General features: G+C 38.4%; 2 protein-coding genes across 2 annotated transcripts; both read left to right on the top strand.

Annotated features, from left to right (window-relative positions):
* Positions 1 to 669: 669 nt before the first annotated feature.
* LOC101842753 (olfactory receptor 2W3-like) lies at positions 670 to 1,862 on the top strand. Its single transcript, XM_005086683.4, has one exon. It carries the CDS (start codon positions 715 to 717, stop codon positions 1,690 to 1,692), a length of 978 nt encoding a protein of 325 aa, XP_005086740.2. The 5' UTR covers positions 670 to 714; the 3' UTR covers positions 1,693 to 1,862.
* A 12,854-nt stretch (positions 1,863 to 14,716) lies between these two features.
* Positions 14,717 to 16,457, top strand: LOC101843015 (putative olfactory receptor 2B8). The gene has a single exon (XM_005086684.2). It carries the CDS (start codon positions 14,783 to 14,785, stop codon positions 15,713 to 15,715), a length of 933 nt encoding a protein of 310 aa, XP_005086741.1. The 5' UTR covers positions 14,717 to 14,782; the 3' UTR covers positions 15,716 to 16,457.
* Positions 16,458 to 17,503: the final 1,046 nt, after the last annotated feature.

The raw sequence follows: 17,503 nt of genomic DNA, 5'->3' as shown, positions 1-17,503 counted from the left end.
TAACTTTGCATTTAAACAATATATCTCTTTGGATCAAACATTTATCTTATATTTAGGAGAAACAGCTCAATAAAATAGACACATCTATAAACTATTGAGAGCTTTAATACACATGAAATATCCTTGGTAAACAACTACCAAGGAAAAGTGATAGAATTACAAAATACTGTTTTGTGGAATTTTAAAACTAAGGCAAATTCTCATACCCAGTATTGAATGAAGGAAATTTCAGATACGGGCCTGCAGAGATGGCTCAGAAGTTTGGAGCCAGGTTTGGTTCCCACTATCCATGTGGCAAGTCAACTTCTTCTGAACTTGAAGGGAACTGCACACAGATTCCCTTACATACATGAGCACACACACACACACACACACACACACACACACACACACATACACACACACACAATATTTTCAAAAATAAAATCAGTGAAATTTTAAGCACACTATGATTTGGTGCTTAAAAAATACTAAAAAAATACTAAAAGGAAACACATCAATAATGAGTATCAATCATATTTTCCTGTTCTTTCTACATGCCTGTGTTATTCAAATATTCTATAATGCTCCATATATCCTTGGTATCCAAAAAGAAAGAAAAGAGACCAATAAGAATATTTTCTCTCGGAGATGTACAGGTCTTCTCAGGATGTTGAAGTGATGTGTTAACTCTTTGGCATCTTGCCTCTCTACAGATGTCTTAGCTTGTCTCTCATGAACTTGATGTGTTTTCATTGGCTTTCCTGCAGGCGTGTACTGACCATTGATGCCATGATCAACCAGAGCTGCCAGGAACAGTTCATCTTGCTGGGATTCTCAGATAGACCCAGGCTGGAATCCATCCTCTTTGTGTTTGTCCTCATCTTCTACCTGGTGACTTTAGTAGGCAACATTGTCATTATCTTAGTCTCCCATCTGGACCCCTGCCTCCAAACCCCTATGTACTTTTTCCTCACCAACTTGTCCTTCCTTGATCTCTGCTTCACTTCCAGCTCCATCCCTCAGTTGCTCTTTAACTTAGGAGGCCAGGACAAGACCATCAGTTACCCTGGCTGTGCCATCCAGCTGTTCATGTTTCTAGGTCTAGGGGGCACTGAATGTGTTTTGCTGGCTGTCATGGCTTATGACCGCTTCACTGCAATCTGCAAGCCCCTTCACTACTCAGTTATCATGCATTCTCAGCTCTGCTGGAAGCTGGTATCTGTGGCCTGGGGTGTCGGACTCCTCAATTCCCTGGTCATGTCTCCAGTGACCATGAAGTTGCCACGATGTGGCAGATGTCAGGTGAGGCACTTCCTGTGTGAGATGCCAGCTCTGATAAAGATTGCCTGTGTGGATACTGTGGCTGTGGAAAGCACTGTTTTCATCCTATCAGTGATCATAGTGCTGGTGCCCCTGACTCTCATCCTAGTTTCTTACAGCTACATTGCTCTAGCAGTGATGAGGATCAAGTCAGCCTTGGGAAGGAGGAAGGCTTTCAACACATGTGGGTCCCACCTCACTGTAGTCTCCTTGTTTTATGGGAATATCATCTATATGTATATGCAACCAGGACACAAAGCTTCTCAGGACCAAGAGAAATTTCTTACCCTCTTTTACAACTTGGTAACTCCCATGTTAAACCCTATCATCTATACACTGAGAAACAAGGATGTAAAGGGAGCACTGAAGAGACTCATGACTAAGAAATAAGGTGGAAGCACTTCCCCTAAAGTTGCTTCGTTCGCTTACTCAACACAAAGATGTAATTAGTAGAATGAAAGTTTAGATTAACCCAAATACCTTTGCTTGTCCAGTAAACCCACCAGTGATGAGACTTGGGAGTTTATGTTATACAGAATAAAATATTATTCACCATGTGATCGATATGATTTGGTTCATAAAACACCTTGTGTCTGATATGCCAAAGTATGTGTTCTTTTCCCTTCTAAGTTGACCTTGTTTGCTTAAAACTCAGCCAACATCATGAATAAGTGCTACACACTTATAGATTAGGGCAGCAGTTGGAGGGAGGAAAAAAGAATTATATGAAGATCTTTCTCATAAGCCATTTGTGTAACATTGTTTTATGGTGGAACTGAACCAATAGAACCCCAAAACGCTTACTTTTGTCTTCTGCTTACTATAAATTTTATTGTGTGAGGAAGATAAAGTATTTTTCTAGATATGGTCTATAGTAACGTCTTAAGACATAGCCATGTAAGTGCCCCTGTCATCCTAGTATTCAGGAGGATTATGTTTGAGGTCAATCTGAGCTATATAGAGAAACCCTGATGTAGATATATGTTTTTAGTTACATGTATTTATTTGTACACATGCGCATACATGCACATGTATGCCACAGTATGCATGTGCAGGCCAGTGGATAACCTGCAGCAGACAGTTATTTCCTTCCACCATGTGTGTCTCAGATCTTAGCAGCAAACACCTTTACCCACTCTGTCATCTCCCTACATGTACTTCCTACTTTAAAATTTTTAACTAAGCAATGTATGGTGGAATGTACCTATAATCCTAGTACTTGTGAGGTCGAGAAGGGAGAATCAGGAGTTCAGGTTTATCCTCAGCTGCACAGGGAGTTCAGAGTAAGCCTGAGCTAAGTGAGACCCTGCTTTATTAAAAACAAAACAAAAAGTTAAATATTGTTTATCTTCCACATTAAATTATATATTTTTCCAAGTTAGAAACACAGAAATTCTGAAGTTTAATACATATAAAATTTTTCTATTATAAAAACTCCATGTTTGATTCTAATAAGGACTTGTTTTTAAAAACCAATCATCCATTTGCATCCTTTGGTTTTACAGATTAGGAAACAGTACTCCAACCACAAGTCACAAGACTAAGAATTTATCACAAGTGACTTGATGTAATAGGAGTTTTCATTCTTTATAAACCAATTTTCATTAAGGGACTTTTTGTTGTGGATAATTATTTACACTATGGGAAGATGTGTCACTTGGTTTAATAAGGATCTGAGTGGCCAGTAGCTAGGAATAAGAGAATAGAAGGGACATCTGGGCAGAGAGAGGAACTTGGGATGAATCTAGGCAAAAGAGAGGCCAGCAGGGAGATTCCAGTGGGAAGACACCAGTGGTACACTGAAGAAGTCAGAAGAATTAGCCAAGCCATGTGGCAGAACACAGGTTAATAGAAACAGGCTAATTTAAGTTATAAGAGCTAGTTGGGGGAAAGCCTAAGCTAAGTCCAAGCTTTCATAATTAATAATAAGTTTCTATGTTGTTATCTGGCCCAAAGAAAAGTTCAACTACACTTTTCAGTGTGGAAGCTATGAAGTAAGTATGAAAAGTATGTGTGGAGTGTGCACACCCCCTTAATCACACAGACATTAAGGTGCTTGTGCAAAGAAATGATTAATTTCTGTAATATATGGAAAAATCTTAAAGCCCTATTACTTTCCTAGTAATAGAAACATGTTTCATTTGCATATATCATCTCACCATTATCATTTTTAAAGCAATTGTTTTGGGGATGAACAGCTGGCTCAGCAGTTAAGAGCACTTACTGCTCTTGCAGATGACATTATTTGGTTCCCAGCACACACATTGGACAGCTCACAACTGCCTATAATCCACTTCCAAAAGATATAGTGCTACTTTCTGGTTTCCATGGGCACCTGCATGCAAATTGTGCACATAAAGTCATACAAGCACACACATAGACACATAAAAAAATAAATATATTAAAGAGTTCTACCTCCCTGAAGTCTTTAAAGTTGATTTTATAATCAAGTAAACCTCAATGTTTGGGAACACAAAGTGCTTACTTAAAAAATGTATGCAGGCAGGCTGGAGATATGGCTCAATAGTAGAGCCTGGGATATTTGATTCCCAGTACTAAAAAGATTACAGATGCACTATGTAAGTATTACAGCTCTGAAAGGAAAGTTATCCTGACTGTCTATAGCCTGGTCATACATATAGCTCTGTTCCTATGGGGGGGGGTTCCCCTCAGGAACTCAGCAGTTATGCTCCTCTCTGAGACAACAGCTCAGCTTTTTCCACTCTACTGAGGGAGTTTTCCTGCAGAGATGTCCCTTGCTTCTCTGGTCTGGTGAAAGTTGTTTCTTCTTTGCTTCACTCTGCTAAGGGAGACATCCCCCACCCCTGACTCTGCAGTTTACTCCTCCTCTGGTGAAAGTTGTTACCTCTCTGCTCCACTCCAGGAAAGAAGGTCTTCAACCAAAACTCATTCAAGAAAATTTTTTGGGAAGGAGGAATCCATGAGGGTGTCTGCCTCTGCCAATGTGGAAAAAGCCAGCCCACAACTAAACAGGCACGGGGCTTATGTAGGGCTTCTTATTGCAGGAGGAAGACTTTCAGGGTGGTAACTGGTCAGATTTCAATCCCTGAGCTTGGACAAGGCCAGAGATTGGTTGGATTTCATGCTCAGGGATTGGTTGGTTTTCCTGCTCAGGGACTGGTTGATTTTTGTGCTGAGTTGGTCAAGGCAGAGTATGTTTCTTTAGCTCTGGTTTAAGGGTCAAAGTGTGCTTCTTTCATGGGCCCTTTTTAACTTTTTGGTTCTGGCTTCAGGCCCAGGGCATGTTTCTTTCACTGATTCTGATTTCAGGGCCAAGTGTGTTTCTTCGGCTCTAGATTCAGGGTCAGGGTGTGTTTCTTTGACTCTGGTTCCAGGGTCAAAATGTGTTTCTTTCACTGACTCTGATTTTAGAGCCAGGGTGTGTTTCTTTCACTTTCTCTGGTTCTATGATCAGAATGTGTTTCTTTAGCTGGCCCTTTTACCTTACACACTTGTCCCCCATATAGTTTTAATTAAATTCCATGGTGGTAAAATAACAAAGAAGCATTGTTGTCTTAGTTTTGATTTCGTACCTTAAGGGAAGATCTCTTGGTTAATGTCACCTATAGGCACACATTAATGTAGGTATAAGCTATAGTAATTGATTGATGTTTATGATGTTGACCAAGACAGTGAGATTACATAGCAATTCAGTGAAAAGTTGTAGGTCTCAACATCTGAAATTTAAGGGAAAGAAGTAGATTTTGAAGTTTTATTTTTAGGGTTGGTAGAGGAGAGGGGATGGGGATGAAAACATGAGGGAACTGGATGGTTGAGATGATGGAAGGAGAGAGTAGGAGAGCAATGAAAGAGATACCTTGATACAGGGAGTCATTACCAGGCTAAGGAGAAACTTGGTGCTAGGGAAATTCTCAGGAATCCACAAGGATGACCCCAGCTAAGACTCCTAGCAATAGTGGACAGGGTGCCTGAACTGGCCTTCTCCTGTAATCAGACTGGTGACATCCCCAATTGTCATCATAGAACCTTCATCCAGTAACTGATGAAAGCAGACGCAGAGATCTACAGCCAAGCACTGGCCAAGTTCAGTGAGTTCAGTCAAAGACAGGGAGAGGGGAATATATGAGCAAGGAAGTTGAAGATCATGATGGGGGAAACCACAGAGACAGCTGACCCAAGCTAGTAGGAGCTTATGGACCCAAGCATCTGGGGAGCCTGCATGAGACCTAACTAGGTCCTGTGCATGGAAGGGACAGGTCTGTTTGTGGAGTCCCTGAAAGTGTGACTAGGATCTATCCTGCTTCAATTTAATGTGCCAGTCTCTGTTGATTCCCCATGAGAGACCCTACCTTTTGTGAGGAGTGGATTGAGGGTGGGTTGGGGGAGAAGAGTCTTCAGTCTGAAATCAGCGATGATCTTTTTAAAAAAATAATCTATTTTTATCTTATTTGTATTGGTGTTTTGTTAAGAGAAGCTTTTTCTTTGAGAGAGCCTTCCCGCCCGCCTGGTTCTAGAGCCGCATCAGTCCCAAATAAACACACAGGAGGCTATATTAATTATAAAGCTGTTGGACGTTGCTTGTTTCTTACTGCCTAGCTCTGACTTAAGTAATTACCCCATAATTGTTAATCTAAGTATTTCTCTTACCGGAGAATGGTTCCGGGCTTCCTACACCCATGGCATTACATCTTGACTCTCTTGTGTTTCTCCTTCCCAGAATCCTCCTGGACTCCTAGTCCCTCCTATCTAGATTCCCTATTGGCCAGACAGTAATTTATTGACAAATGCACAGGACTTCCCCAACATCTCCTCTTTTCTGTCTAAACAAAAAGAAAGGGTCTTAACTTTAACATAGTCAAATTGTATATAACAGAACAGTTATCAAATAAGAACATAGTTACAATATTTTAGTAAGATTTAAAGAAAATATCATCCATCCCATCCTTGTGAGTCCAAAGTTCTATATGTAGCTTATCTTTTATCATAACTAAGGAAAACTATAATTATAACTATCTATCTTCAACTCCATCAAAGACCACAGAAGGATAATATATAAACACTAGGATTGACAGAGATATCTTCCTGCCTGGACAGTCACCCGAAGTTCCTCTGTAACATTGGGGCATCCATCTTCAGCCCATAGGCCACAATGTGTCTGGAACACTTCTCAGCAAAGCAGGAAATTTCAAACTGTCCATCTGCATCAGCAGACTGTCAGTCATTTTTCTGTGTCCTGCAGAAAGTCTGGTAGACTCTTCTATGAAGCAGGAACCCTGTAAGACTGAGTTTAGTAGTCACTTTCCTGTAGGTCCTGCATGTCCAGTTTATACAGCAACAGTCAGTCTAGGCAAGGGCAGTTTCTTGCCCAAATGGCTAATCTTGCCATGTTGAAAGTAAACTCCATAACGAGTTTCTTCGATGCCCATTTTCCTCTCAGACATAATTGGTGCTGCCAGGAGCAGACATTTCTCATTGTCAAGAAAAACCCTAAACCATTTTAAATGCCATTTTCTGAAGATCTTTGAGAGGTTTGAAGACTGTCTATCTTAAATACATCTCTATATATCTAGAAAACCTAACTTACCTAACTATAAATTCTATTATAAGTAACTATCTGTATTCAATTATGCATTACGTTTTAAAAGATCAGTATAAGCACAATAATCAAGAGGAGAAATATACACATCACAAAATTGACCTTGAATTTGTATCAATAAATGAAAAACAATACCCATACCATAATTCCCCTTTTTACCATTAAAAGGAGATTGGTTGTGATCATTAACCAATTATAAACAATCCCATTTAAATGAAAACAAAGATTTATAAACAAGATGGGAATTAGGACGTCGCTCATTCCAAACTGCTTCCTGCTGGAAGGGGGCGCTGTTCATACCATGGGGATCATTACAAAACTCAGAAACCTGTATAAGTCCGTATTTTCGGGGTCTGTAAAGCTGCATCATCTTAGCTGTCTCAATAGTTGGAACACCTGGTCCACTGCTTCCGGGGGTCTTGGTTCGTCAAACCACAGAAGCCTGGAAGGAATCCTCAGCTTTTCATTTTCTGTAGAAACATAAGTAAAATCTCCTTTTCCAAGTAACATATCCTTATACTTAAATTTTGAAGTCAAGGCATTTTCAAAAGATAGAAGTTGGATTAATTTAGCAGCATTTATAAGCAAGTGTACTTTATCATTTGTTCCTTCCTTAGCAATGAAAAAACTGAAAAACACAATAGCATACAGTATCTAGACTCTCTGTGTATTTTCCATCTTTACGTGGCTTATTTATTTATCTATTATTACTTTATTTCTTTTACTTTTATTTCTTTTTCTTTGAGACAGGATTTCTATTTGGAAATCTGCCTGCTTCTGCCTTTGCAGCAAATCTTACTCTGCCTCCCGAGTGCTGGTATTAAAGGTATGTGCCACCAACGCCCGGCTTTTCTATTTATATACCACTTTGCCGTTTCATTTTCTCTCTCAATCTCACGTATATTTTTAAACACACTGTAAACCTTTAGAGGCTTTCCTTTATCCAAGTCTGACTTTACAGTAAATCTTTATGTTTTTCTGGCCACGTGTCTTATCTGTAAAACCGCGGCTGTTTTAAACTGACGTTTTTTCCAAGATGGCGGGCGTAAGCGTGACTCCAGCTTACCGCCTCAGTCCATGCTGACATCCAGCAAAAGCTGCCACTTCCAGCTGTACATACACACCTTTCAATCGTTAGCAGAGTCTCTTAAAACAACCTTGTTTTTTTTTTTTTCTTTTTTCTTTTTATGCCGAGTCAGGAAGACTCCGGTAAGCGAGCCACGTGAATCTCGGCTTGTCGCTAGCAAAACAGAGCCCACCTGAGAAAATGCTGCTACCAAAAATCTGTGCTTCTCTCTGTTCTTCTGTTTCTAAAATTCCTTTAAAGCTTTTGTTATTTTGCGTGGAAATTCAATCCCACTCCTGACAACCATTCTATTAAAGGAAACTTTTTCTTTTGATAGGGGGCCTTCCCTCCAGCCTGGTTCTAGAGCCGCATCAGTCCCAAATAAACACACAGGAGGCTATATTAATTATGAAGCTGTTGGCCGTTGCTTGTTTCTTACTGCCTAGCTCTGACTTAAGTAATTACCCCATAATTGTTAATCTAAGTATTTCTCTTACCGGAGAATGGTTCCGGGCTTCCTACACCCATGGCATTACATCTTGACTCTCTTGTGTTTCTCCTTCCCAGAATCCTCCTGGACTCCTAGTCCCTCCTATCTAGATTCCCTATTGGCCAGACAGTAATTTATTGACAAATGCACAGGACTTCCCCAACAGTGTTTTGCCTGCATGTATATCTGTGTGAGGGTGTCAGATCTTGAAGTTACAGACAGTTGTTAGCTTCCATGTGGGTTCTGGGAATTGAACACAGGTCCTCTGGAAGAACAGTCAGTGTTCTTAACCACTGAGCCATCTCTGCATCCCATTAGTGATAATCTTGCAATTCAGTTTTAGCAGGACTGGAAATTAACATTTTTATACTGTAGGAAAAATTTTCACCCTAAGGTGTCATCAATAAATAAATGGATTAAATTTTCAATGTACCTAATTGAAATTTTTATGTTGTTTGGTGTTTGCTCATAGCTTGTTTGTAAATCCTGGTCTTATCTAGCTTGCCCTGAAGTGGAACTCTTGATCCTCATTTCTTTACCTGCAAAATGGTAGAATCTGAGACTTGTGATACTGTGGTTGATATACGGTTGTCTTTCAGGCATTGAAAAATGAAATTTTGTCATTTGAAATTACGTGTATGTAATTGTGAAGTGACACGAGCCAGAAAAAGAAAGGTGCATCCCATAAAAGCTCAATTGCAAAATCTCTTTAAAGAAATAGAGAAGAGTACACAGTGGTTGTCAAAAATTTGCCAAAAGCTAGTAAAGATCAGAAATGTAGTGAGTGGATATTAGTCAGTGAATTCAAAGTTACAGTTAGATAGAATAGGTCCTGATGTTCTATAACAGAGAGGAAGTGATGATAGTTAATATTAATATAGTATGTATTTCAAGCAAGCCAGGGATTTCAGTTGATCACATCAATATGACTGATCAAGATTTGAGGTGATACATAAGCTAATTATTATTGTTTGATCACTGCATAGTATGCAAACATTATAGCCCATAAACGTGTATATATGTACATATATATGTACATATATATATAATTATCATTCCAATTAAAAGTACATTTTCAGGGCTGAGAAGATGGTTCAGTTAATAAAGTGCTTGCATTGTAAGCATAAGGACCTGAGTTTGGATCCCCAGCATCTACACAAAAGTGCCAGCAATTCCAGAACTAGGCAGAGATACTGGAGGATACCTGTTAGCCAACCATCTTAGCCAAATTAGTGAGATCCAAGTTCAATGAGAAACCCTGTCTCAAAAACTAAAATGGATAGTAAGTGAAAAAGACACTAGATGTTGACTCCTGCTCCCACCCTGCAAGCACGCGGAATTCAGCCAGGCACTGTAGTGTCCATCAATAATCTCAGCAACTCAGGAGGCTGAATCATGTGAATCAAGAGTTCAAGGTAAGCCTGGATAAGTAGTGAGACCATTTACAAGTAGAAAAATAAAGTGCTGTGGTATTGCTTAATAGGAGAACATTTCACTAACATCACAAAGGCCAGCTACAATCCCCAGCACCAAAAATAAACTGAGTAAAAATAAAAATTCAGAGGTTTGTGCCTAGCAAAGGAAAAAGCAGGTAACTCTGAGCCCAAGGAATAATAGAAGAAAGCAAGTTGTTATTAAATAATGCAATTTCTTGAAGGCTGGAAAGCACTGATAGATTACACCAGTTTTCTGGTCCACATAACCGGAAGGGTGTTAGAAACCTCACTAAAAGTGCCATTACTAAAGTAATAAGCAAAGAATTCATGACACATGGAATTTTGATTGGGAGGAGAAACGTATTAATATACTGTTGCAAGTTAATGGATGAAAAAAACTAAGACAGAATGAAATGAGCTGGACATAGTGGCTCAGACCTTTAATTGTCGTGTTCTGAGAGCGTGAGGTAGGAGAATTCCCATGAGTTCAAAGTCAGCTAGGACTGTATAGTAAGAAACTGCCATAAAAAAAAAGAAAGAAAAGATGGTGGTGGCTTTAATTCTGTTTTTGTTTGTTTGTTTTTTACTCCCAGGGATTGAACTTAAGGTATCAAACATATGCTCTATCACAAAACTACATATCCAGTCCCCTCTTTATATATTTATGATAGGAGACACTTGAACATATTTTAGGCTATGGATATAAGGCTGATGATGATAGAGTAGACCAGGTATGACTGATTGACAAGATCTCAAAACCCCTGGAAGATAATACAGTTGATAGGCCATCAAAAAATTTACTGGATCAACAGCACAAGCACAAAGTAATATGGGGGAAAGGCCCAGAATTTTATGCTTCAGGACCTCTTCTTTCTTAAAGGTAGAAAAAAAGCTATTTCTGAAAGATAAAGAATTTAAGGATTGACCACTGAAATGCCAACAATTCTACTAGGTATGTCAGATGGAAATGAATTAGAAACAATTGGATCACCATCAATTTTGGCAGGAAAAGATGGATTCTCTGTTGATAACACCTCTCTAGAGCCTTCCACTTCAACTGTTCCCTGGAGGCATCAAACTCTGGATACCTGAACAGGGGCTAATGAGTTACATGGGGCAAGACACTCTTGGGACTACTAAAAATAAGCACATCCTCAAGCATCTTGGTTCCCAAAGCAGGTCCTGGATCTTGGTGGCTCATAAAAAGATTCCTCTGATGTGACATTTGCCCTTATACTCATGGGCAGATTCCACATAATTCAGATTCAGTTTCTGTTTAGCTATAGGAGTCTAAAATGCATAGAGAGGTTTTCCAGGAAAGCCACAGGAGTGACAGAGGTTATGTCAATAATAACTTTTGAAGAAGTTGCTACCAAATGCAAAGGCCTGCATAGCATTTGATCACTATTCACTTTTAAAGATCATCCAAAGAACAACATATTTAAAACATACTTTCATATTTATGTTTATTCTAAGAATTCTATTTTGCCTGTCCCATCACATAACCCTACCCTGCAATTCCTGAGCCAAACTCACAGACTGGTAACCATAGGATATACCATATTTGAAGATGTGATGTTAATTTGCCTAATATTAATATTCCCACCAACACCAGCCTTCGGGGTTCCAAGACCACCTTGCTTCTCCCAGAAGGCAACTGGCTGTCTGCAATCTTTGTTTCTCATCTACAGAAGATTCCATATTTTGTATTCAACACCAGCTCAGTTGCTCCCTAAGCCAGCTAAGGTTTTTCATTTCACTTCTGATTTAGACACCATAGAATCCTGGGTGTTATCTGGAGAAATAATTAGTTTACTAATAGAATATATTCTAGACCAGAGTAGGATTCTGAATTCCAGATTAGATGAGTATCCTTGCATTCTAGAAATAAAAGGATGTAACTATTTTCTATCCCATTCAAACTAAATACCATGGGGAAATTCCACAGGTCTTAAAATGTGCATTCTCTATTGACTTCAATCTTTCAGTTGTAGCAAAGATGCATTATGAAGAGCTTTAGCTAGGTGTTTCTGGAAAGTGACTTCCATCATGTGTGAAGCAGAAGAAATAAATACTAAGCCATAGTGTCAACAATGATCATGGCCAATTTTATCTCATTTATGAATCTGAAATAGACTAAAACTACCCTCATCTTTGGTCTTATACTATGCAATGGGAATGAATTTATAATAAGAAAGCATCACAATTTGACATATAATTGAGATCATTTCATGAGTTGACACTCCCCCCTGAAAAAAAGCCCAACAGAAATCTAACAGAAGGGTGCCTACTTTGCATATATAATCAAGTTAACATGACATTATAGTTAATTTAGTGAACCTGAAGCAAATATGATTACTACACTCAGAAGAAGAACAGAAAATGTCATTTTCCATGAAGACAGAGATTGAAGCTCCCTGAGAACAAACCACAGGATTCCAGGAAGTGCCAGCAAACCACCAGAAGGACAAAATGACACAAGAAAAGATTCAGGTTTGTAGAGGTTTGAGAGGGATCCAGCCCTGTTCATACCTTGATTTTGGATTTACAGCCTTCACAACTATGCATTTCTGCTGTGTTGAGCCCTCATATTCATCATGGGCAACCTTGAAGAAATAGCACAACCATATGGAAACATAACTTGCAATAACCTGTGCCAATTTGATTCTGCCTTGTGATTATAATGAATTGCACATGTATGCTTTTCTGGTTTCAGATTATCTTCTGTGCAACAGTGAGAACATTTGAAGGTATGTGCCAAGAACATTCGATAAAAACAAATTCTTAGGTTGACACTATGTTTAGAATTCTGGATGTCTTGAAACAAGCCCTGCTAATCTGAAAGAGGAAGAAATTATAAACCCTATTATCATTGAAGAACAGAACTGGTTTTTGCTGATGAGTTCTTAGAAATAGGGTGTTCGAGCTATTGAGACTTCCCGGGTTCAACTAAAGGACAAAAGGGCAGTAATATTATCTCTTCCATTTAGAAACAGTTGGAAAAGGGGAGCAGAGAAGCAGACTTTAAAATCTCAAGACTTATTAATTGCAGATTTAAGTTTAGAATGCAAGTATTTTGTTCCAATTTTATTAGACTTTAGAATTTACTCCAAATTATCTTCCTTTTTTGTCATGACAGTAACTGCCACTAAAGCAATCACTGAAGAGAATATAAAGAATTTGGGACCTAAGTATCCAACAAGAAAAGCACAGTAGACAGAAGGTAAAGTTTCTCCTCAGTCAGTTAGAAACCTTGTGAGTAGAGAAATTACATGTATAAAGGATTTACAGTCCTAAAAGATTCCACACAAGACAACAATGAAAAACAGCTTAATGTTTGACTATGCATGACTGCTTATCAACAAATACTTCCAATGGATGAGAAGAAATTGAAATAAAACTGAAAAAAAAACTTTCCAAACAGACTGGGTTTTGCAACTATTGCACAAACAACTATTGCATAGTTATTGTTCAAGATTTTCCTCCAGGACTTTCAGTAGCTTTCAGTAACACAAAATTAATTACTAATAATCTATGGACATTTTAAGGACATGGTCTGATCTAGTCTCACCCAGTCTTTAACTTTCTATGTAACAGAAGATGGCTTTGAAAAACTAATCCTTCTACCCTGAGATTATTTGTGTGCACTACCATGTCCAGCTAGCCTGTGACCATTTTAAGCTTATATTTTTATTTTATTTTATTTTTGAGCTTTTATTTTTATTTGCTCAAGAAGTTTGCCCAATCCCATTTATTTGTATTTTTACATTATGTAATATTAAAGACTTTAACTTTTTAGGTAAATATGCAAAGGAATTGATTTCTTTATGGCATCTTCATACATATCTGTCATTATATTTTGTTCTAATTTATCCCCCTCTTCTATTGCCCAGACCCCTTTGTAGGTTATAGTTGTGCTGCTGTTAGGGCTGGAGATATAGCTCAATTGTAGAATGTATGTACAGCATGCTGGGGACCCTAGTAATATGTAATACTAAATTTGAATCATTGGAAGTCTTTGAGAGAAAGAAATGCATGATTGACTTTCAGGATTGATTATTTAAGTAGGAAAGTGGATTCTTTCATGCAGCTGATTTTTTTTTAAAGTTCAGGGTAAAAAGTTGGAAAAAATTCTGTTACACTGAGAATTTCTCAAAATATAAAGTGAGAGAAAAGAAAAGACCGAGCATTTGACAGACAGTCCCCAGCTCTTTGTTGGATGGCACTAATGAGGAGGAATCAAGGCTGATGCCCTGAAGTCTAAACACATTTAAGAGTAGTGGCTTTCCAATCATTAAAATGCTTCTAGGTTATGGGACCTGACAATATACTATTTGTGATTATATTAAAGTATGGTGCTCCACTCTAAGTTGTCAAATGCTGCATATCCTTGCATTTTTCAGAAAATAAATGTTTTCTCTGAGCAGATAAGAACTAGAAAACCCATTTTAAATGTTTCAATTATTTAATGACACCAAAAATAAAAGAATCAAGACAAAAGCAAATTTACATCTCATTGAGGGAAATTTGATTTAATTTTGAGACACTCAAGTTCATCTGATCACAAAAAGCCAGGGTCCTTGGCAGTTGTGAGACCATACTGTAGATTCAAATTAAACCCTTTGCCATTTCTTAGGTGACAACATCCAGAGAAAGAGCCTTTTGTCTTACAGGCTGTTTAAAGCTCAACACACTCATGTTCTCAAGGAAGGTAGCAATAGCACAGCTCTTGCAAGAAAACACACAGGAAATTCTGATCCCATGGGAAAATGCAACACAGAAGCTGCTTTCCAGCAAAAAAAAAAAAAAAAATGTGAGCAGTTTCCCAGTTAAGCTGCATTTTTCTCAGGACAAGAACAGGAAATAAGCCTCCAGGTAAGTGCTCTCTTGTTTCCCACAGGTAGACTGTAATGGACAGAGCTAATGGCAGCCTTTTTTCTGGATTCATTCTCCTGGGCTTCTCCAACAGGCCTCAGTTGGAAACAGCTCTCTTCGTGGTTATCCTAGTCATCTATTTCTTGAGCTTCGTAGGCAACAGCACCATCATACTGCTGTCAGTTGTAGACCCTCACCTCCATAGCCCCATGTATTTCTTCCTTTCTAATCTCTCCTTTATGGATCTTTGTTTGACTACTTGCACCGTCCCTCAGACACTGTTCAACTTCAAGGGGAAGGACAAGACCATCACTTACGGTGGCTGTGTGACACAACTCTTTATTGCCCTGGGACTTGGGGGAGTGGAGTGTGTTCTCTTAGCTGTGATGGCTTACGATCGCTATGCCGCTGTCTGCCGTCCACTCCACTACATGGTGATCATGCACCCACAGCTTTGCTTACACCTGGTTGTAACTGCGTGGCTCACAGGGTTTGGCAATTCTATGGTACAGACAGCATTGACCATGACTCTTCCCCTCTGTGGCAGAAACCAACTGGACCATTTCTTCTGTGAAGTTCCAGTGATGCTGAAACTGGCCTGCACTAACACCTTCATTAATGAGGCTGAACTCTTTGCTGTCAGTGTTTTCTTCTTGGTGGTACCCCTCTCACTTATATTAGTGTCCTACGGCCACATTACTCATGCAGTTCTAAAGATAAAGTCAGCCCAGGGGAGACGGAAGGCCTTCGGAACCTGCGGCTCTCACCTTCTGGTAGTGATTATCTTCTTTGGCACCCTCATATCCATGTACCTCCAGCCTCCCTCCAGTTACTCGCAGGATGTGAACAAAAGCATTGCACTTTTCTACACTCTGGTGACACCTTTGTTGAACCCCCTGATTTACACTCTGAGGAATAAGGAAGTCAAAAGTGCACTAAGGAGAATAATGGGGAGAACCACAGATTGAAGAAAGAGTTAATGCAAGACATGCAGTCCTAAACACTTAAGCTTTGGGAGACTTCTGTGTATCTAAAAACCTAGCTTTAACTTAAGCTGGTAAAACATCTATGGACCAAGCACTGTTTTGGGAACTCAACTGGGTTGGTAGATGAATAAATAATTAGAGATAGGTGATAGGTAGATAATCAGGGATCAAACCAGAGAGAAATCTTGTTACTGTTGAGTTAAACCTTATAGAAAGCATATAAAGAAGATAACATAAATTAGATACACCATATATTAGACTGCTATGTTGAATAAACAAATTATAAGTACATATAATTTCTGTATAACCACATGGATTTTTTTTCACAAATGCAATCTGCCATGTGTGGTAGCACATGCTTATAATCCCAGAATATAGGGATCACTAGGTTCAAAGCCAGGCTTTGGCTTTCGAGTAACAAGTCAGTCAGGGATACATAGTAAGAGTATCTTTAAAGAAATGCAATCCAGTAAGCAAATTTGAACCAAAATTTAAAGTGAGAAGTTATCATTTTTAAAGTTTTACTACTTTAATTGCCATGAATTAATTATATAATGTCTTAAAACAGTCTTTAGTGCATATGTTTGTATGTCTGGTGTGAATAAATGTTTTCCCAAAATCAAAATTTAATAAAAACCTAGAAATATTTTAATTAAACAATGATTATGATTTTAAGGTATTTAAACATTTTATGTATACAAACATAGTAGCAAAAAACACAATCAAATTATCTGGAAAGCTGAGTGTTCATACACATTTTCTTGAATATTTCTTACTTTGAAAACAGCAAGTTTGAAGGTTTGTTGTTGTTCCATTCATGAAATGATAGAAGATTTCTTTGTATGGCCTAAATTCAATTAGCGAATGTTGAGTTCTCTAGTGTTTTGTCTCTGTACTCATAACTTCTAATGATTTCTGATTGATTTTAGTGTACAATACAAAAGCTGATTTATTTTAACATCAATTTATTGGACTTTTCTTTACATCTATAACAACTAGTTTTATTGAAAACATATTGGTTTTATTATACGAAAATTTCATACAAGTTGTTTTGTTTTGCTTTTATGGAGGTACAGTTTAAGATCTGTGGAGAATGTCAAATCATAGATATTACCAAGTCTGGAGCAATGGCGCTGTGTTTTAAATAAAAAACTATAACACTGATGCTTTCCATGAATCCTGACATTTACAGGACTTTAAATTCGAAACCTCTCACCTCCACTGATTTTTTTCACTCCTGGGATGAAACTTTTCCATAACAAAATTGTTGCTATCTACTTTGTCTGATTATATTGGCACAACACAGAGTTTTTATTTCCTTCTTTGTTTTTTGTTGTTGAGTTGGTTGTTTGTCTCTTTGCTTGTTTTTGAGTCTATGTATCTCTGACTGGCCTGGAACTTGATATATAGACCGGGACAGTTTCAAACCCACAGAGATTCCACTTGTTCTGACCCCTGGGTGCTAGAATTAAAGATTGTAACCATACTTGGTCAGAGATTTTATTTCTAAGAGTCTATGCTCTGGATATGCGTCCTGAAGCATGTAACATCATCCTGCGTGCAGCACAGACACACAATACCAGAGCAAACCTGTCCCTCCCTGTCCTGTGTCTTCTTTGCACCTTTGTGGTCTACTAATCATCTTTCCTGAAACTGTCCAGTTGAATGATATTTTTCATCCTCTGAAATGGTCTCTGGTAACTTCTGTATTTTTCAGTCCAAACATATTCTTGACTTTGTGTTTTCATCCCTTACTCATATGGAGTAACT

Source organism: Mesocricetus auratus, unplaced genomic scaffold, assembly GCF_017639785.1.
Source record: "Mesocricetus auratus isolate SY011 unplaced genomic scaffold, BCM_Maur_2.0 Super-Scaffold_100013, whole genome shotgun sequence".
In the NCBI taxonomy this organism is placed as follows: domain Eukaryota; kingdom Metazoa; phylum Chordata; class Mammalia; order Rodentia; family Cricetidae; genus Mesocricetus; species Mesocricetus auratus.
The sequence above is the reverse complement of the archived record's forward strand: the minus strand, read 5'-3'. Positions and strand labels throughout refer to the sequence as shown.